Source organism: Pecten maximus, chromosome 3 (assembly GCF_902652985.1).
Source record: "Pecten maximus chromosome 3, xPecMax1.1, whole genome shotgun sequence".
Lineage (NCBI taxonomy): Eukaryota > Metazoa > Mollusca > Bivalvia > Pectinida > Pectinidae > Pecten > Pecten maximus.
The window spans coordinates 26,105,111-26,126,762 of NC_047017.1; the positions used below are offsets into that span (position 1 = coordinate 26,105,111).

A 21,652-nucleotide genomic window follows, 5' to 3' on the forward strand; every position below is an offset into this window, starting at 1 on the left:
AGATATTGGTGTGGTGTTAGGTATTAACGGTGTGTAGATATTGGTGTGGTGTTAGGTATTTACAGTGTGTAGATATTGGTGTGGCGTTAGGTATTAACAGTGTGTAGATATTGGTGTGATGTTAGGTATTAACAGTGTGTAGATATTGGTGTGGTGTTAGGTATTAACAGTGTGCAGATATTGGTGTGGCGTTAGGTATTAACAGTGTGCAGATATTGGTGTGGCGTTAGGTATTAACGGTGTGTAGATATTGGTGTGGCGTTAGGTATTAACGGTGTGTAGATATTGGGGTGGTTTTAGGTATTAACAGTGTGTAGATATTGGTGTGTTGTTAGGTATTAACATTGTGTATGTATTGGTGTGGCGTTAGGTATTAACGGTGTGTAGATATTGGTGTGGTGTTAGGTAATAACAGTGTGTAGATATTGTTGTGGTGTTAGGTATTAACGGTGTGTAGATATTGGTGTGGCGTTAGGTATTAACAGTGTGTAGATATTAATGTGGTGTTAGGTATTAACAGTGTGTAGATATTGGTGTGGTGTTAGGTATTAACAATGTGTAGATATTGGTGTGGCGTTAGGTATTAACAGTGTGTAGATATTGGTGTGGTGTTAGGTATTAACAGTTTGTAGATATTGGTGTGGCGTTAGGTATTAACAGTGTGTATATATTGGTGTTGTGTTGGGTATTAACAGTGTGTAGATATTGGTGTTGTGTTAGGTATTAACGGTGTGTAGATATTGGTGTGGTGTTAAGTATTAACAGTGTGTATATATTGGTGTGGCGTTAGGTATTAACAATGTGTAGATATTGGTGTGGCGTTAGGTATTAACAGTGTGTAGATATTGGTGTGGTGTTAGGTATTAACAGTTTGTAGATATTGGTGTGGCGTTAGGTATTAACAATGTGTAGATATTGGTGTGGTGTTAGGCATTAACAGTATGTAGATATTGGTGTGGCGTTAGGTATTAACAGTGTGTAGATATTGGTGTGGCGTTAGGTATTAACAGTGTGTAGATATTGGTGTTACTTTAGGTATTAACAGTGTGTAGATATTGGTGTGGTGTTAGGTATTAACAGTGTGTAGATATTGGTGTGGCGTTAGGTATTAACAGTGTGTAGATATTGGTGTGGCGTTAGGTATTAACAGTGTGTAGATATTGGTGTGGTGTTAGGTATTAACAGTGTGTAGATATTGGTGTGGTGTTAGGTATTAACAGTGTGTAGATATTGGTGTGGCGTTAGGTATTAACAGTGTGTAGATATTGGTGTGGCGTTAGGTATTAACAGTGTGTAGATATTGGTGTGGTGTTAGGTATTAACAGTGTGTAGATATTGGTGTGGTGTTAGGTATTAACAGTGTGTAGATATTGGTGTGGCTGTTAGGTATTAACAGTGTGTAGATATTGGTGTGGTGTTAGGTATTAACAGTGTGTAGATATTGGTGTGGCGTTAGGTATTAACAGTGTGTAGATATTGGTGTGGCGTTAGGTATTAACAGTGTGTAGATATTGGTGTGGCGTTAGGTATTAACAGTGTGTAGATATTGGTGTGGCGTTAGGTATTAACAGTGTGTAGATATTGGTGTGGCGTTAGGTATTAACAGTGTGTAGATATTGGTGTGGCGTTAGGTATTAACAGTGTGTAGATATTGGTGTGGTGTTAGGTATTAACAGTGTGTAGATATTGGTGTGGCGTTAGGTATTAACAGTGTGTAGATATTGGTGTGGCGTTAGGTATTAACAGTGTGTAGATATTGGTGTGGCGTTAGGTATTAACAGTGTGTAGATATTGGTGTGGTGTTAGGTATTAACAGTGTGTAGATATTGGTGTGGTGTTAGGTATTAACAGTGTGTAGATATTGGTGTGGCGTTAGGTATTAACAGTGTGTAGATATTGGTGTGGTGTTAGGTAATAACAGTGTGTAGATATTGGTGTGGTGTTAGGTATTAACGGTGTGTAGATATTGGTGTGGCGTTAGGTATTAACAGTGTGTAGATATTGGTGTGGTGTTAGGTATTAACAGTGTGTAGATATTGGTGTGGTGTTAGGTATTAACAATGTGTAGATATTGGTGTGGCGTTAGGTATTAACAGTGTGTAGATATTGGTGTGGTGTTAGGTATTAACAGTTTGTAGATATTGGTGTGGCGTTAGGTATTAACAATGTGTAGATATTGGTGTGGTGTTAGGTATTAACAGTGTGTAGATATTGGTGTGGTGTTAGGTATTAACAGTGTGTAGATATTGGTGTGGCGTTAGGTATTAACAGTGTGTAGATATTGGTGTGGCTTTAGGTATTAACGGTGTGTAGATATTGGTGTGATGTTAGGTATTAACAGTTTGTAGATATTGGTGTGGTGTTAGGTATTAACAGTGTGTATATATTGGTGTTGTGTTGGGTATTAACAGTGTGTAGATATTGGTGTTGTGTTAGGTATTAACGGTGTGTAGATATTGGTGTGGTGTTAAGTATTAACAGTGTGTATATATTGGTGTTGTGTTAGGTATTAACAGTGTGAAGATATTGGTGTGGCGTTAGGTATTAACAGTGTGTAGATATTGACGTGGCGTAAGTTTTTAACAGTGTAGATATTGCTGTGGCGTTAGGTATTCATGATAAAGCTCTTGTCTTTCGAAACTTTAAAAAAATAATTTACTCGGGTGAAATAAATTCATATCCAACAACCACTTATAGTGTAACCTCTATATATTCAGGTGTGTAAATATGTGTTGATACTTGGGTTAGGTATTCACAGCATGTAGATACTTGCGTGGCATTCTATTTTCACGTTGTGTTAATATTTGTGTTGCGTTAGGTATTCACGGCCTATAGATACTTCCCTTAAATTATACACTCAAGTTTTGTAAATATTTGCCATGCGTTATATATTTACGGTGTAACGATACTTGCATTGCGTTATATATTCAAGGTGTAAAGATACTTGCGTTGCGTTATATATTCACGGTAAAGATACTTGTGTTGCGTTATATATTCACGGTGTGTACCATGTATATACTAACGCGGCTGTATATAGTCACAATGTGCAAATATTTGCGTGGCTTTAGGTATTCACGACTTGTAGCTATTGGCATATGTAAATATATGGATGGTAAAATGTATTAAATAGAGAATAATACATACCTTTTTCCATATCGGGTCCGATATGGAAACAAGTTATGTGCATTTATTATATTCTCAGTAATAAATCACATAAATTTAGTTAAAATAACAATTTTCACTTCACAAGAATAATCAAATTCATTTTTTTCAAAGATTTATACTATCAAAGATCAAGAGTAAGCATTACTGATATTTTAATCGGTCCGAATCACTGTCAATGATCATCCTTGCTCTTTTCCTAGTACTAGTACTCGTTTCCTGATCATCTCATTGCTTATTGCTTAGAGTTAGAACAGAAATTAAATAATGCATGGTCTGCATCTTGAATGACTTCGTCTATTGAAATGTTGAGGTTATCAGTTTCCTCTCTAAGTATATGATCTTTTTCAGCTAAATATTCCAACTCGGCAATTCTTGCTGCGAGTGAATTCAAATTTTCATCTCCAGTGTCTGTATAATGTCGTCTTCTGGACGCCATATTGTTTGTTTGTTTCGCTGGCAATACAGGAGCTACATCTGTACGTCAAACCCCGAGAGACACGAATGGTATGATGTGACACAATTTCTAGAGGGGTTCCGCGAAGGGGGCCAATGCAGGGTTTGGGGTGCATTACTGAATCAATAATGCATGGGTGATGATTACGGGTCAGGCGATTTGGCGCCATAATGTATATGCAATAAACCTTTATTTATTTAAGAACTAAACAGTACATGGTAGAATAGAAATAATCAACTTTGACTCGTGTATTGTTGCAGGATATACAACTCGGACTCGGATATTTTGCAATTTTAATTAATAACTCAGGCCTGCGGCCTCCGTTATTAATTCAATTGCAAAATATCCGAGTCCGAGTTGTATATCCTGCAACAATATACGAATCATCGTTAATTATTTCTTAAGTATACAATAAAGGTGTATATAGATATGCGTTTCCTAATGTAGTGACATTTCATACAAATTTCCGTCCTATAGTTTTCACGTTTTGTTATTTTGCATGCTGAAATAATGCAATGTTTATTTTGATGAAAAATGTGTATGTATACGTCCGTTTGGCCGGATATTAGTTCCTTTGAATTAGTTTATTGTTGTATGTGTTATGTTGTGAATTAAGATGTGACACAGTTACAAACATTTTTGTTTTGAATATGCAGACGCGTTTTCGGTTTATTGTTGTGTCCTCTGTGAAGCTCTTCAGTGAGATGGTAGTCTCGTAGGAGTTTCATCTGTTGAGGTCGAGTTATATTAGCGTTGTTTGTTATTGTAGGATAGTTGAATTGTTCGTCTTTACGAAGTCAGAGATGCTTGACAGTATCCTTGGTATGTCTCGCCTTTCCCTAGTCACCAACCTATTTATCATTTTGATGACGGGACATTCATTTGTTAATTTGCATGACGGGTGTCGATGTAGAAGATTTACAAAACGCCTTGACAAATCTTTATTGAACAATTTCAAGGACATCCATAATAATCTTTGTTTGTATATGCTGAAATTTGTCTTTGTTTTATAGAATATAAATCAAAATACCGATTTCTTTTACACGTTGTTATTCTTTGTTCATTTTTTTTGTGTTTATCCATTGTGCCAGGTGTGAATTTCTTGTGACTTATGAATTGTTATAGAAACCGTAAGTATGTGCTTAATACAACTCTTTATTTCAATGTTTACTCTAAACGTTTAAGAGTGGACATAATTATTCCTGCAGCATGCATTTATCAATAGCCAACCTTTACTTATGTCCTTAAATTACATTCGTTCGTTTATTAATGTTCCAGATGTGTAGGAAACTTTAAGGCATATATATATAACGTAGCATTAGAACCCATTTATATCGCCCAAGAGTTCGTCCTCTGTTCTATAGAAATTAACGAATCACGGCCCATATTTTATTGATCTAGGTATTTTGTATTGGGAAGCAAAGGCACTGGGACCAATTATGGATGTATATAGTCCACTACGGCAATCTGTTCATATAATTGATTCCAACTAGAAGTCTAGCGAAGGCAATATCGCTATAAATGCGACATTCAATAACTTCGGGATAATGCTAAGTCCAGCGGGTCCTGATCTGCTGTCCTTCCGACAGTATAACCAGCACTATTAAGGAAGAGAGCACAGATATGTCAATATTTTGTCTCTTAAAGTACAGCTCAAGTCTTTTCCCAAAACGTTTCTATTGGGTACAGACATTCATCTTAAAATGAGATTAGTTTAACAGCACCAATCACCACGATCATATCCTTATTGTAGGTCAGGTCATACGGAAGTCAAATTGGATCTTGTTATTCAGAATTCACTGTGCGATTTTAAGAAACCTATTTATTAACTTTAATTTTACACTTTTTATTCGTCACTATTAGGAAAACTAATATGACAATTTCCCGAGGTTCGATTGTACATTATAACAAATCTTCACAGTACAAAGTATTTCTACTGTGTTGTTTTATCCAACATGCCTTTCCTACTATTGACGGAAAACACAACATTTGTTGTACATATATATCTTCACTTTATAAAAGTACAATACAGTTCATAGTTCATGTTTTTATTTATTTTACACCATCTGCGAAACAATTTACATAGCAATTTGTGTTAGGATCTTCAAATATTGAAACACTGGGGAATCAGCAGAAAGTATTCAACGAGGGTGTAATACGTGAAACGGCCAGGAATCTGGCATATATCTTGACTAATTACATATCAGAAGATACAGACTGTCTATTAACGACGTTTAATCTCCAGCGGGCTTAATATCCGCACAGGTCACAGTATCCCCATTAGTCAAAGCGACCGTGTTTTAATATCGTACAAATTAATCGGGACAGTTCATATAACCCGAGGCAGCCACCTGACTACCAATCACATGACGGGTATTACAGGACGTCAACGTAAAATACAATTATCATTCATGACTAGTTTTGGTTATTATGAACAGTATAATTTACCTAAAGGTATAATACACCTGAATTATTTTGTCCATTGTAATCACGTTGTTGGAGCTTAGTTATATCAACATTTTTAAGGTTAGTACATTTCTCATTGAAAAGGAGTAGACGATTATTGTTATCAGTATTACATGGTTTAAGAACATTTCCATTACCTTTATGTATTGAAAAATGTTAAGAATACAAGCATCAAAACCTCCTATTTACATATAGCCTGGCTGTGAGAAAATTTAAAATTTGAAAAAAAAAAAAAAAAATTGTTATGGGTTAAAGTGCAGCATCTTTACAGGTAAACTAATACAAACAGGTTCATGAAATTGTTTGTTTTTAAATTGCAAATTACATGTCAACAGACCTACCGTACTTTTTTTGTATTGCCAGCGTTCTATATGATTTAAAACAGTTTTAAAATGCCTTCTGCGGGCTATCTGAAGAATGTTTTTCTGTCCAAAATATGAATGGTACATTGACTTTGGCGAGGACATATCATAACACAAGTCAAAAGTATTTTGCTTGTCACGGCAATACAGGTCTCTGTGGAAGTTGATACACGGAAAATAACGGTTAAAAACCGAAACTTTTACATATCTAATCAAGACAGTTACATTGGTAAAAAAAAAAAAAAAAAAACCAGAAACGTTTACAATGGTTAACAAAACAGAAACGTTTACAATGGTAAACAAAACAGAAACGTTTACAATGGTAAACAAAAACAGAAACGTTTACAGTGGTAAACGAAATATAAACGTTTACATATGTATTTAAAAAAAACCGTTTACAGTGGTACACAAAACAAAAAAAGTTTACATATCATATCAAAACAGAAACGTTTACATATCTTAATAAAAAAGAAACGTTTACAGTGGTAAATAAACAGAAACGTTTACATATCTTATCAAAACAGAAACGTTTACGGCGGTGAAAAAAGCAGAAACGTTAACATTGTTAAACAAAACAGAAACGTTTACAGTGCTAAGCAAAACGGAAACGTTTACAAAGTGTTAAACAAAACAGAGACATTTAAAGTGTTAAACAAACAAAATGCTTAACAAAACAGAACTTTAAAAAATCTAAGAATAAACAGGGTATAACAAAGATTTGTCAGATAGTAACAAGGTAATGATTTAGCTATATGAGTTAAATGCCAACCCGTTAAGCAACTATTTAGCGATTTCTGTTTATTATGCAACACCTCAAATCTAGATTAATATCACTGGGGAGCAAAGGCATGTCCAAATACAATAAAATACACATGTGTATATTTTGCAGGTAAAATACGAATAAAATACAAATGAATATGACGCTGTTTTATAAAAGGTGTTGGGTTATATATATATATATATATATATATATATTACCGAAATCACCTCAATTATCACTTGTTTAACTTGGGTTAGTAACCCTTCATATCTTCATGTAGAATCTATTCTCATATGGTCTAGCTGTAGTATGTCAGACAACAATTTAACATTAATGTCAAAGCTGGTCCCAGAATAGAAGTAAATATCCTGTGTATACAACACTAGGAAGTTGATATAACTACATGTTTACATGCCGGATATTGTACATAAAATAACTTAGGTTATGATTTGTAACCATTTATATCAAAACGATTATCCGCAAGAGAAATGCAACTTGGATTTATATCAGGTGGTTGTTAAATCAGTGTTTCTGAGTCTAAAACATTTAAACGTTTTTTTAAGAGACAACATAAGTATGTGTATCCTATTGAACAGGGCTGCGTAAATGATACATTGTTTTATTAGTGTTTGGTTAGCTTTATTATTACATTTTTGTGTATCTACATTTTTAAGGAAATACATTTTGCATGTGGCATTGAAAAATGCTGAGGTAAAAATGTTTGAAAAGTCCCAATAAAACTCATTTAAAGACAATAGATAAATTTCATATGATCTTCGTAACTATTTATCAACTTTAATGAAATGCTTTCTGATAAATCATCTGACAGGCAATCTTAAAACTATCTTCGATAGACCTATTAAATGAAAAGAAGTCTCTTTTCCCCTTTAGGAATATTGAATATATATGCATTAACAATATCTTGTTGCTCAACGCCTAATCCAAGAGAGAGTGAGGAGCAACATATCTTTACAAGGTATTTTTACGAAGGCAAATTGTTCAAACATGATTTGATTTTGGTTCCATAATTAATGGATCAGTTTAGAAAACATATGTAAAGAGGATTGCTTCAATGCGACATCATATATCATTTAATTGTATCGTCACCCATTTTGGCACGTCACTTCAAATACCAGTTCGAAAATAGATTTTCTTCATTATACTACATAATATAATTAGATAATATGTGTGAAAACATTGTAATACCTTAATGGTGGCATAATTTGATTTTACCCAATCATACGAACCCCCGACAATTCGCAATGTAGCCTTGTGGAATCTACCACACTCTGATACCTATCGGAACATTAACGATAAAGGTAGTTTGTAACTAACCTAAATGTCAGCATTGCCTTGTGTGGACATCATTTATGATGCCACAGTGTTAACTGTTTCAATACAGCTGGTTAGACATATACCACGATATTCATTGAATGAGTTGAAACCTTATGATATATTGCCATAATGAAGAGTTACAAATGACTGTAATTATCAAATAATGTATTACTGCATTACTGACGTGTATTCGGACATTACCTATAATGGTCATCTGATCCAAATTTACGACATATTTTTTCTACCTCAGCTATCCAACACGTAATGTTGTCATCAAATCTATTTTTCTGGTTGGCACGCGATCACATTTCCGCACGATATCAAAGGGACATATCTCGCCAAAGAAGAGTATAACTCTAGATTGTCAGTTAATGAACAAATGGAGTTTTAAGGGAGAGCAGCACACAAAATGATATATCTTTTTTACTTATGCGGTTAAAGACATTGGAAACTCATTTGAAACTGAGTAAATTTTACGAGATGAACAGGAATTCATACTACTACAGACGTTTGTGGCTGGTTATGATCATGATATTTGCAAATAGGGAAAAGTGGAATTTCAAAAAATCCTTTGTAATATAGATAGAAGTAGTTAAGGCCAAGGTACGTATTGTTTTATGTGCAGTGATGTTCGTTTGATGATCTCCAACAAAACACTATCTTCTACTAGTATGTCATTCGTACCTCAATAAACTGATACATGTACTGTTTTCCACAAGTAGCAATACTAATTAAATGTTAAGAGGTTCAGGTAAAAGTAAGATAGAGCCTCGAACACATCCAAATGTCATCTAAGGTGATCCTGCCAGCTGCTATAAGAGGTAAAGATATATGTTATCTCTCTGTTAAAGCAACCCTTTATTACGGAGCTCAATGATTGGCATGCCACACACTTAATTCATTTTGTTATTTTGAAATGTTATGTCCTTTTGTCGAAATAATAATTCATTTTAACGAAATACTTTTTCGTTATATTAAATTTTTTTTTTCTAATATCGATATAATATATCGTTTTATCGAAATAATAATTCGTTTTTATAATCATTTCGAAATAAAGAAATTAAATAAGTGCGTGGCATGTCAGTGAAGGGGCTTCGTACTTCATTAATGGGAAATAACATTATCCAAGTTTGGGAAAACGTCACTGCAAAAACTTCAAAGACAAACTATCTGTTTGATATCATGATATGTCATTGAGAATACTCTTTTCAGTTTTAGTCCGCTAAACCTTTCAACTCATTATCGTATCCCGTTATATCATTTTTTTTTATATTATTCACATTTTGATTCTGTTTTCCAATAGAAATTTAACACTTGCATCTCGCTTTGCCAGAGAATTTCTAATGGTGAATGTTGTAAAGTGCTTAAATGAAAACCACTGTGATGTAATGCAGAAACAATGCTTAAAACTTCCATTTTTGTGGCGCCACGGAAAGTAATGTTTTATGCCCATTGACAGAGTACTAAATAAGCAATTCTAAATTCAGCATTTTCTCTTCACAAAAACTGTCACCTCATCAGTTAGAGAACGGGGGCGAATAACATGAAATCATTTAAATCCGAAATATGCAGGGATTGTATTTAATTAATTAATGTTAGAAATTAATTCTAAGAGGTTAATGAACTCACACAATGACTTGATACTACCTATTCTGACTCCCCTTGATATCGACAGGAATCATTAATGTTTAATATTAGGATTCAGATGGTTAAGAGTAAACAATGTTGCTAAATTGATGTTTGAGCAAGCTTCACGGCATGTAGCCAATGGCATTTCCGATCGTCGAAGATCACCTTCCAGTCACAGAAGCGATGAAAATATGGGAGAAATAAAGATTTTGAAAAACAGCACAACCACCGGCAGCAATACATTTGGTCAGTAAATAGCTCTTACTGTGATGTTGAGGCTGACTGCTGTCGGGTCTGCAACCGCAATGTGACCCGCGAGTTGAACTAGAAAAATAACATAATTGTATTATGAATCAATAATAAATATCAGGTCTCAGGTTCCAAAAATACAAATTCATTGCCAGGTATTAACATATATGAAAATATATATTTATATTGAAAATGGTGTCCACTTCCTATTTGACTGTCCTTGGTATCCACTATCTTTTTGACCCTGTCTGATCTCCGTTACCTTTTAGACTGCTCTGGTCTACACTTCCTTTTTGAGTATTTTTGGTCTTCACTACTATTTTGACTGCCCCTTGTCTCCACTTTACCTTTTTGACTGTCCTTGGTATCCACAATCTTTTAGACTGTTTCTGGTCTTCACTACCTTTTTGAACATCGTAAGCTGTCAAAACCAATAACCCGTCATTAATTAACAGATCAAGCACTAATAAATGTATTTATAGTGGGGGCTAATACAAACTTCCGATACGTGTTCCATCCACGTGCTTGCGTTCTATATTGAGACTAACTAGCTTGAATTGAGTATCCGGTTACTCCTCAATTATAATGGCTGATGTAAATTATGTATAATTGTGTAATGACGTACTTAGGCCAGATAGGATGAACGAATTGTCCATATTTTGTTCTTATTATAATCATTTTAAAATGTATTGTTAAACAATTAATAAGTCAACAAATTGAGAAGACAATAAATACGTTGAAAAGGAACAAGAAATGCTCGTCCCATCATCAAATACCTGATGCATGTATCAACTGACACTCGATATCAATATATATTTCATCACAGCCCATCAAAAATAAAGTATTTTGAACTTATTTTCGACTCAGGCTACACATGTAATATGAATAACCACTTTATTACAAGAAAAAATAGTTCACAGTAAGCTCTCTATTATTTTAAGATAAGAGTATTTTTGGGGGAAATGTAATCCAAAGTTTTCTTGAAATTTAGCATTATAAACATTATTTAAATATGGACTAAATTGACCGGTTTTTTTTTCTGTTTAACCTTCTAACCGAAGTTTGATTGATACTCGTAATGCAATATTTTGCACTTTTCTTTCATGCTGCCCTTTGAATGGAGAAAATAAACTTTTTGAAGATTGATTAGCACTAAGCAGTTGTGGAATAGCACAACGCACCAAAGCATCATGCGCACATCGCACACCATGTACTGTTTAGCGATCTCGACACTGTGGTTAACCTACCAATTATTATTATGGTACTCTAATGAGTTAACATGTAATTCAAGCGTCCTCTCCTATCATATGTCCGGCGGCTGTTCTGAGGATTAATGAGATGTAATCGTCCACTCGTGGCGTGATGTTGAACAACACATGCTGCCTTATTAGACGCATTTAAGCTGGTAATTACAAGTTTTTTTGAAGGTCAGCTGTAATATACCGCCGGCGACAGTGATGTGATGTGGTATTTCCAAAGCTGCTTAACTGTGGACATTTCAGCATGCTTTAGGCGACGTATATCAAGTGTAATCGTCTTCTTTAGATGTCCAGGACAATACATTGATAGTTAGAGAATATTACATAGCGCACGGCACCATTATTTAAATAACCTTGACCTTTCAGATGTTATGCCTTTTGGACAAAACATGTGTATACAGTACACCAACAATGAATCATCTGAATGGATAGAATATGGATAGATAGCTTTTTATTAGTGAAAACTCAAAGTCAAATGCAGAAGTTTTTGAATATATATTTATATACATATATTATCGTAAATGGTGATTACTAAATACAGAATATGTAACATGAATACTGCATTCTAATTGTTCTGTTTACAGTAGATCGACAGCCTGTTGTAAAGTTTACAAAAAAGGATTAAAACCCTTATTTCATTCGTTGCCAATCACATTTACCAATACGGTCTATGATATTCATTTCGGAAACAACCCTACACGAAATAGAGAGTGAGGCAGTGTCAAGAAATTTGCTTGCGTGATTGTTGGTTGGCATAGCGGTAACATACTTGCCCTGCTCCTAGATGTTCGATTACCCGATCGGGGTATATGGTTGCCTGCCCAGCTTCTTAAACATTAGGACCCCTCGCGCACTTCCGCCGCGGCCAACATGAGTGATGTTGGCCTAACTTGTCTCGCAATTGTAAAATGAATAAAGTTTATGTTAATTACATGCAGTTGCCTTACTTTAAGGTTAGGACGTCAAAATTCTTGATTGAGCAAAAAAGGTCGAAGAGGCAATATTGTAGCTTTTGTGCGTTTGTTGTATATTTGTAAGTAACATAAGCCATCCTTCAATAAAATGCTCGGGAATGATTTACACCATTTAATCAGATTGGTCTGTGACGTTTGTGTGGAAAGATATATTCAGTGGCACACTATTATTCAAATTTGAAAACGGAACACACAATACAAAACTTTATGTTTGATCAGCAAAATAAAAATGTATAGAGTGAAGAGAAGGGTTATACAAAAAAATAATAAATTAACTTTTTTGTGTCAATGACCTTGAAATAACTCAATACTTTTATTTTATTGGTCTTATGTTATAATTTATGTTATAAATAGCTATTACAATTACATGCAGTGATGGAATATCGTTATGAAAATATATCCATAGACTCCGCCTGTCATTTCCACAGTCTACTCACGGGATTACTTCGAAAGACGATGACCTTTAACCGCGGGTCCGATGACTTTGAACATAGATCCATATGATTGATAAAGTTGTAACATAGCTCGTCCAGATCTTCTCCCTCAAAACAACAGGAAGTTGTTCTTTGTACAGGGATGATTACTTACCTCAGCTGTTGATTAGCGCACGTTCATTTTTTTTTAATATTTTTTTATTTTATTTTTTAAAATCTTTTACAATATTTATTACTGCCAGAACTTGCTATACTTAGTCATTGTCTGCATCACATTTATATTTATTAATGATGGCGATATTTCTGTCCTACAACATATATACATATTAAATATAATTTAATGATTTGATTAGTAAATTGAATCCTACAAAGACTTTAAATTGTAAGTGATACCTACAATATAACATATGGTTTCGCCGATACAAATATACTGTAAACATTGTGTGAAACGGCATTACGGACAGATAATGTAAACGTGCTTACTAGCTCGTCATAAGGATACAAAGGAACCTGGATATTAACTGTGTTACCTGTGACGGGGTCATAGCAGATGACATTTCGAGCTCCAAAACAGGCTGCCCAGAGGTGTCCGTCTGGTTATCCCGTCGTTATATTTTATAAGGGACACTGTAAAAATTAGTGATATCCCGTCTTCCAGGTAATACTAGGATAACATGTTAAACTTACATAATGGGTAGTTCATGTGGTTACGTGTTCAATCGGCCTCTCGAAAAAATATTTTGAAAGTGAACTAAGTCCGAGTATGACTTCACGGTTTATCAAAAGTAATTGATAAAACAATCCCAACAAAAACAACCTAAAAGATAATAAAAGTTTCCATCCTTGTTCCCTCCTTAGTCCTGACTGTTTCGAACTCCAACTGTTGTCAGCTTGTTTCTGAGTCTTACATATCATAGTGGTAACAAAAACCAACACATAGAGTTAATAGTCAAAATACACAAACTGACATATATTATTTCTCATGTATTTGCAACAGTACATATACATGATGATTATGCTTGACATGTGTGATTAATATGATTATCTAAGTAAGTACGCATTCGTATGGTTACATAACGAAGAAGAAATCTCCAAGATTACAGTCCACTCGTGGCAATACTCCGGTAAACGTTGGCAGGGTAACCTTTAACCCCAAGTTCCGTGACTTTGAATACTGATCCAGATAAGGGATATTTGTTTAATTCGTCTTCTAGAGCCCCCAACGTCGCAGTAGTGACATATAGCTCGTCCATATGTTTTCCTCCAAAACAACAGGAAGTTGTTCTTGGTGCAGGGATGGTTACTTCTCTTAGCTTTGTACCTATTAAACAGGAAAGTACTTTTTTTTTTCAAGAAATTAAATTTTTTTCAAACAATATTTTACACTTCCAACACTTGATGCAGTTGTTAGGGGATATTCCGTTGGTAGTGTGTACCTCAACTCGTTTCAATAAGTAACCTTCCAAAGTTTAAACATTATTCAAATACCTATCACATAAAAATGTTCTTTTCATGTGATCAAACATGTAGTAAAGGATTCTGTTTAAGGAACTGCAATCTATCAAATTTTAAATCAATATGTAATGATATGACAAAAAAAAAAAAAAAATACTTTGACACACTGACCAGACTGTATTACAGTGAAGCCTTGTCATTACGATTTGGCACGATGTTACCTGTAACGGGATCAAAGCTGATGACCTTTCCAATTCCGAAACAGGCTACCCACAGGTGTCCATCTGTGTCCATTGTCATTCCATCTGGCCAACCCATTGTATCTTTATCCGGGAAATTGTTGAAATTTACGGCATCCCGTCTATCACATACTAGGTAAAACTACGACTTTAGATAAGTAAAAATCGGATCGGTAAACACATGTGACCGTGTGGTGGCTTATGCTAGTCGAGGGTTAAGACCTACAGAGAAATTATACCCGGCACATAAGTTGGAGTTCCTGTGTCTTAAGTGGGCAGTAACAGAGAAGTTTAAGGACTATCTCTATGGTCAACAGTTTGATGTGTATACTGACAACAACCCTTTGACATATGTCACTTCTTCTGCAAAGTTGGATGCAACAGGTCACCGATGGGTTGCAGAGTTGGCCAATTACTCATTCAAGTTGCTTTATCGTTCAGGTAAGGTTAACAAAGATGCAGACGGTTTGTCACGTAGACCAGTTGATACTGAGTGTGTTTTTCCAGATGTGGTTAAGGCAGTATGTCACGCCGCTTCTGTGAATAGGAGTTGTCTACCTTTGGTCGAGAGTTTGGTTATAACAAATTCAGTGCAAGGCACAGTTGATGATGTTGGCTGTAGTGGTTTCAGTCAGGTTGACTGGGTGAAGGAGCAGTTAGCTGATGCTGATGTAAATAGAGTTGTACTGCTGTTAAGCTCTGGTGTTGAGTTGTCAGGTAAACAGTTAGAAAAGGAATCCGTAGCTGTTAGAAAGTTAGTAAGAGAAAGGAAACGCTTACAAATTCAGGATGGTGTTCTGTATCACGTAGTTGTGGTTGATGGTATTAGAGTAAAACAGATTGTTGTTCCCAAGAATATGAGGTCCAGTGTGTTTGAAGGCTATCATGATAATCAAGGTCATCAGGGTAGAGATAGGACTTTGTCTTTGCTAAAGGCAAGATTTTACTGGCCAGGTATGGATACTGATGTTGAGTCAAGAGTCAGGTCATGTGATCGCTGCATTAGGCGTAAAACTCCTGTCACTAAGAGAGCAAAGTTGGTTGACATAGTCACATCGGAACCTATGGAATTGGTTTGTATGGATTTTCTCTCGCTAGAGTCATGTAAAGGTGGTGTTGAAGACGTTCTAGTAATAACGGACCATTTTACTAGGTTTGCTCAGGCAATACCTACCCGTAACCAGCGTGCTAGTACAGTAGCCAAAGCCTTATTTGACAACTTTGTGGTGCATTATGGGTTTCCAGCTAGGTTACATAGTGACCAAGGTCGAAACTTTGAGTCAAAGGTCATTAAGGAACTGTGTGAACTTACAGGGATTAGGAAAACCAGGACGACCCCATTTCATCCAGAGGGGAATGGGATGACAGAGAGGTTTAATAAGACTTTACTTAAGATGCTAGGTACATTAGATGAGGAACAGAAACGAGATTGGAAGACGTATGTTCCAAGTTTGGTCCATGCTTACAATGCCGCGTCTCATGACAGTACGGGTTATTCCCCTTTCTATTTAATGTTTGGGAGGTATCCTCGATTAGCAGCCGATGCAGGTTTTGGTCTTAATGAAGGCAAATTTGACCAATTTCAGCCTAAGACTGATTATGTGGAAAAACTGAAGTCGAGACTACAGTTTGCATACAAGACAGCATCAAAACATGCTAAAAAGTCGGCTGATAGGTACAAAAGTCATTATGATGTCAACGTCAGGGACTCCGTTCTTCAGCCTGGGGACCGGGTGTTGGTGAGGAATGTCAATCTCAAAGGTAGGAATAAATTAGCAGATAAGTGGGAAAGAATTCCTTATAAAGTATTGTCGAAACCTCATTCTGAAACTCCAGTGTATAGGGTTAGAGTAGAACATGGAAAAGGTAGGGTACGAACACTACATAGGAATATGCTTCTTCCATATACTGGTTCAGAGGTTGTCGGTCCAGAAGGTCAAGGTCATTCAAAGCTCAAGGTCAAGTCCAAGGTCGTGTCAAAAACTAGGGAAGGAAATGATCAAACTCGTAGGGATGAGGATTCTTCATGCAGTTCTGATTCTGATTCAGACAGGGTGTATATTTCTAGGCCTGTGACTAGAGGGAGGTTGAATCCTAGAGCTGGAGAGTTTGTTTCAAGGACTTTGTTAGATAATTTCAATTCGGGTAGTTCTGACATGTCAAATTTAGTGTCTAATGTTGGGCTGAACCAGAGCAGAAATACTGTTTCTGACAGTGTAAATATTAGTGGTGGTGAGTTATCTAGATGTCATGTTAGTGTTGATCAAACTGTAGGTAGTGGGCGAGTTGCCTCCCCTTGTCTGCCAGAGGTTGTTCCTGTGGTGCCACATGCGGAGGAGCCACCACAGTTGAGGAGATCCTGCAGAAACAGGAAGTTACCACAGAGGTTTGACCAGTTCGTAATGGAACAGATTGTGGAGAATGACTGGTTGTTAGTGTGAAAATTGTAATGTTGATATTTGTTTTCCCGATTTGTTTGCATTTTGTACATATTTCTATTTTCCATTGATATAAGAATTTGTTTTGCTTACAGGTTCTTCAGATAGTATATGAATTTATTTTAGCTTGTGGTTATTTGAATATCCCTTATTGGTTTTATTAATCATTATGAGTTTCATTGCAGATTTGACTTTAATACATTGATTGAGATTAAAATGTGTTGATACATTGATTGAGATTAAAATGTGTTGATACAAATTAATGTTTTCCAATTTCAGGATATGTAACCATACAGACTTGATCTTGTTTGGTTTCAGGTTTCTTTGGAGCAAAGTATTGACAATTATTTGATTAATTGCACTACATTTATAAGTATTGATTCATTGGATACTACAGCATTCATATTTTGTTGTATTTTGATCTCTTTCTGAAATTTCAGGGTTTCATTAACTAGATAATTGTTTTGACTTTGTTTCAGGGTTGAATTAATTTTGATATTTTTGTAATTGAGGTTACTTGTCAGTTTCCTAGGTGAAATGCCGGGACGACATTTACCCGACAGGGAGAGAATGTCACCGGTACAAGTATGGGGCTAATTAAATATTTGTATATATGATTTACAAATATGTATGTGTCGTCGAGTTACTTGTATTGTGGAAAGTACCTTGTCTATTTATATATTTATAGTAACGTCTGTATCTTGTCTGTAGTTCAGGTGGTCGTCTCGTGATTGTCCTTATTTAGTCTTGTTTGTGTCTTATATGTAAATTAGGGTGTGAAAGTGTGGAAAAGCGTGCAAGAGTGAGAGAACGTTAGATAAAACTCCATAACTCGCTGCGAATCATCGCAGTTGCCATTTAACCGTTGGCTGAGACGTATCCTCCGGGGTCCAGCAACTACTACCTTACGATGTATTATACGACGTGACACTATTTCACCAGACTGCTGAAGTCTTGGAAGGTATATATACTATACAGAATTCGTATTTACCGTGTAATAGATATTTATTGAATATCAACATTAAGCACGTATTCGTATACACGTAGTATTAGCCGGTATATATTGATATATACCGTATATACATTGTACTTAGTCCGGCTGTTTTTATGTTTCAGGGGTTTTTATGTTTGTACGTCTGGAAATGTCTCCGGTTACTAAATAAATAAAGAACCGGCAGGAATTTGGGAGTTTGTTATTATGTCCCGCATTTTCTTCCTGTGACATTTGGCGCCCACGTAGGGACCGGAGTTCGACGACGATACCCCAGTGTTTTGGAAAATGGTTCCCGACGATATAAAACAACCATGTAGCTACGTTTTACAGTCCTCATATTGTCGAACACAGGAATTTTGTCAACAAGGTATATTTTCAACTTTAATTCTACGACCAGGCCGTCGTGTGTAAACTGCCATGGATAGGATATTTCTACACGTGTATACCGTACGGAATTCAAGCACATGTGCGACAGCGTCAGGATTCGTCTTAAAGCGTCTCGGCGACTAGGAACTCTCATCAACCGGAAGGAGAACTGTGAACGTATAGACAGTAAATTTCATACGAACTCTTTGTTTTGTGAAACTATTGTATATTTCATAGAATTGCCGGATGGTAGGTGTTGGTTTTAGGTTTTGAAAGCTATAGTCTATTGTTAAGACGTTTGACGAGACTGAGACAGTTTGACTGACTGATATATAAACGTGTTTTGAACGCGTGCACAGTTTCGCTCCGTCGTCAGCGTGTTGCCACTATTGGTGAATGAGAGAGTATTGAGGGTATTGGGTGTAGTATATTTATCCTTGTTATATGTTTCATGTTACATGTTATATGTTGCATTTCATTATGTGTTTCACTCTGTGTTTATATGTTTTCTCAATTAATATAACCAGTTTTCGTTTGACAGGTGAAATATTATGGGAATAGGTGGTTTGTTAATAACACTGTGTATTATTGCATGTTTGCCTAACACTTTCAGCTCTTATAGGTATCACAAGCAAAGTGTTGAGATGGCTACGGAACAGACACAGGCCCAGGATGGTGCAGTGGCTGTAGATCCTGAGCTGGAGGTGAGTAGGATGATTGATGCTTTGTCAAAGCTCAGGTATAGAGTTGTGACAGAGGAAGAGTATAAAAGTTTGGCATCTAAGAAGCTAGAGTTCAACCCTCCTGGTGATAAAACCAGTACGCCAAAGCCTATAGTCAGGGATCGGATAGGTAGAGGTAGGGCTAGGTCACTAGATTATACTTTGAAGGATTTCAAGGAGGAACCTCGTAGTGTAGGTATAACTAGATCGACCCTCAGTACGGGCCAGCTTGACTCAAACTTGGGGCGAATCCCCAAGATTCCAACATTTAGTGGCCAGGAACAAAAGAGCGATGTCAGCTTTAATGTATGGAGGTATGAGGTGCGTTGCCTGTTAAAGGACGTTAGTCTCCCTGAGACGGTGCTGTTACAAGCGATAAGGCAGTCCTTAAAAGGTACAGCTCGAGAGATGCTGATACCCTTAGGGGAAACTGCAACAGGTACTGCAATCCTGAGCAAACTAGAAGGATTGTATGGTAATGTTGAGACGGATGAAGCGACTCTTCAAAAATTCTATACAGAATCCCAACAAGAAGGTGAGTCAGTAACGGCTTATGCCTGTAGGTTGGAGACTCTACTCCACGCTTCCATAGAGAGCGGATATATAGATAGGGTAGCCAAGGAAACTATGCTACGGTCGAAGTTTTGGACTTCTTTAAATGAAAGGTTGAAAACGCAAACTAGAAATAAGTATGAGACTATCAAGTCATTTGATATGCTAGTACGAGAGGTCAGGGCCATTGAGTTAGAGTTGACAAATAATGACAAAGTGAAAAGTTCTGCCAAGAAAGGTCAACATCAGCCCGTTCATGCTGAACAGATGCAAAGCAAAATCGAAATTATGGCTGAACAGCTCACGACATTGTGTGAGAAAATAAAGGACCTAGATTCTAAGGTGATTGGGTTACAGTCTAACAGTAGGAATTCAAACAATTCTAATAATTCCAGATCAGGCAGACAGAACAGGCAGCAGAACAATTCAGGACCACAGAGAAATGACAACTCAACTGGGAAGGGAAAAGCATCTGGACAACAGCCAAAAGATTAGCCTCCACTATTTCAGGGCAGATGGGGGGAGGCAATCAGGTAAGCCCTAATAAGTTGAACAGTGTTAGATTTAAACAGGCTTTAATTGGCAGTGCTAATGAGGCTACTTTGGAAGTTTGTGGTATCAAAACTTTGTGTTTGGTAGATACTGGGTCAATGGTGTCGACTTGTAGTAAGACATTTTTTGAACGGTTACCAGGTAGTCAGTTACTGTCATTAGTAGATTTTGGACTTGATTTGTACTGTGCAGATGGAAGTTCTATGCCTTACTTAGGTTACTTTGAGGCAGATATTTTGTTGTCGAGCTTAAATCAGGAAGCGCCAGTGAAGATTCCTGTGTTAGTGGTACCAGATACTGCTTATAATAGTAGAGTGCCTTTGGTGATTGGTACCAATGTATTGAACCTGTTTGAGGAAGGTGAGGTAAGGGATAGTAGAGAAGCTAGGATATGGAGACAGGCATTGAAGAGTTTGTCTGGTCAGTTGAACGTCAAAACCACCAATAGAACCTCGTTCAGTATTGGTCCTGGGCAGAGTAGGGTCATTCATGGACTTGTACGTAACAAGGATAGGCAGGATGTAGTGATTGTTGAGTCTTGTTCGGATTCTCCTCAGGGATTAATGGTATGTCCTAGATTAGTTAAGTTAGAGCCAGGGAATACAGACAGGATTCCAGTTAGGGTATGTAACATTACAGCTCACCCTGTACAAATAAGGCCTAGGTCTGTACTCTGTTCTGTGCATGAGGCTAGAGTAGTGGAACATTGGGATCCAGCTGGTGATCAGGATAGTATTTCGGATACTGAGTCTGAGGATGGTCTAGATTTTGAGGGCTTAGGAATTAAGCTTAACACTGAGAGTTTAAACCCGGATGAGCTGAAGGAAGCTAAGGGTATGTTGGGCAATTGGAAATCTTTATTTTCAACTAGTCAGTTTGATATTGGCCGTGCAGACTTGGTTAAACACCAGATTAAGCTGATGGACGAAAAACCGTTCAGGTTACCATACAGAAGAATTCCACCTGCGATGTATGAGGAGGTGAGAGATCATTTAAGGGATCTTAAAGCTTCAGATGTGATTGAGGATTCTAGTTCTCCATATGCTTCGAATGTAGTTCTTGTTCGCAAAAAGAATGGACAGTTGAGATTTTGTATCGATTTTCGTACATTGAATTCAAAGACTGTGAAAGATCAGTACTGTCTTCCTAGAACCGACCAGGTGTTGGATTGTTTGGTAGGATCCAAGTATTTCTCTAAGTTGGATTTAAGAGCTGGTTATTATCAGGTTGAGGTAGATGAGAAAGAT

The 21,652-nt window shown here is 36.4% G+C and overlaps 2 protein-coding genes across 2 annotated transcripts; one reads left to right on the forward strand and one right to left on the reverse strand.

Annotated features, from left to right (window-relative positions):
- Nucleotides 1-14,110: 14,110 nt before the first annotated feature.
- Nucleotides 14,111-14,918, reverse strand: LOC117323716 (regucalcin-like). The gene is made up of 2 exons (XM_033879132.1): nucleotides 14,764-14,918; nucleotides 14,111-14,408 (listed from the first exon to the last, which is right to left on the reverse strand). Exons 1-2 carry the CDS (start codon nucleotides 14,858-14,860, stop codon nucleotides 14,185-14,187), a joined length of 321 nt encoding a protein of 106 aa, XP_033735023.1. The 5' UTR covers nucleotides 14,861-14,918; the 3' UTR covers nucleotides 14,111-14,184.
- Nucleotides 14,919-18,742: 3,824 nt separating this feature from the next.
- Nucleotides 18,743-20,371, forward strand: LOC117323714. Its single transcript, XM_033879130.1, has 2 exons — nucleotides 18,743-18,828; nucleotides 19,202-20,371. The coding sequence occupies exon 2, from the start codon at nucleotides 19,224-19,226 to the stop codon at nucleotides 20,346-20,348; it is 1,125 nt and encodes a 374-aa protein (XP_033735021.1). The 5' UTR covers nucleotides 18,743-18,828; nucleotides 19,202-19,223; the 3' UTR covers nucleotides 20,349-20,371.
- The last annotated feature ends 1,281 nt before the right edge of the window (nucleotides 20,372-21,652 follow it).

Bases quoted from the DNA above. Each gene is read 5' to 3' on its own strand.
- LOC117323714 (XM_033879130.1), top strand. From the start codon at position 19,224: ATGGCTACGGAACAGACACAGGCCCAGGATGGTGCAGTGGCTGTAGAT.
- LOC117323716 (XM_033879132.1), bottom strand. From the start codon at position 14,860: ATGGGTTGGCCAGATGGAATGACAATGGACACAGATGGACACCTGTGG. The intron at 14,409-14,763 runs GTAACATCGTGC...CCTGTTTAATAG, and splicing joins CAGCTTTGATCCCGTTACAG to GTACAAAGCTAAGAGAAGTA.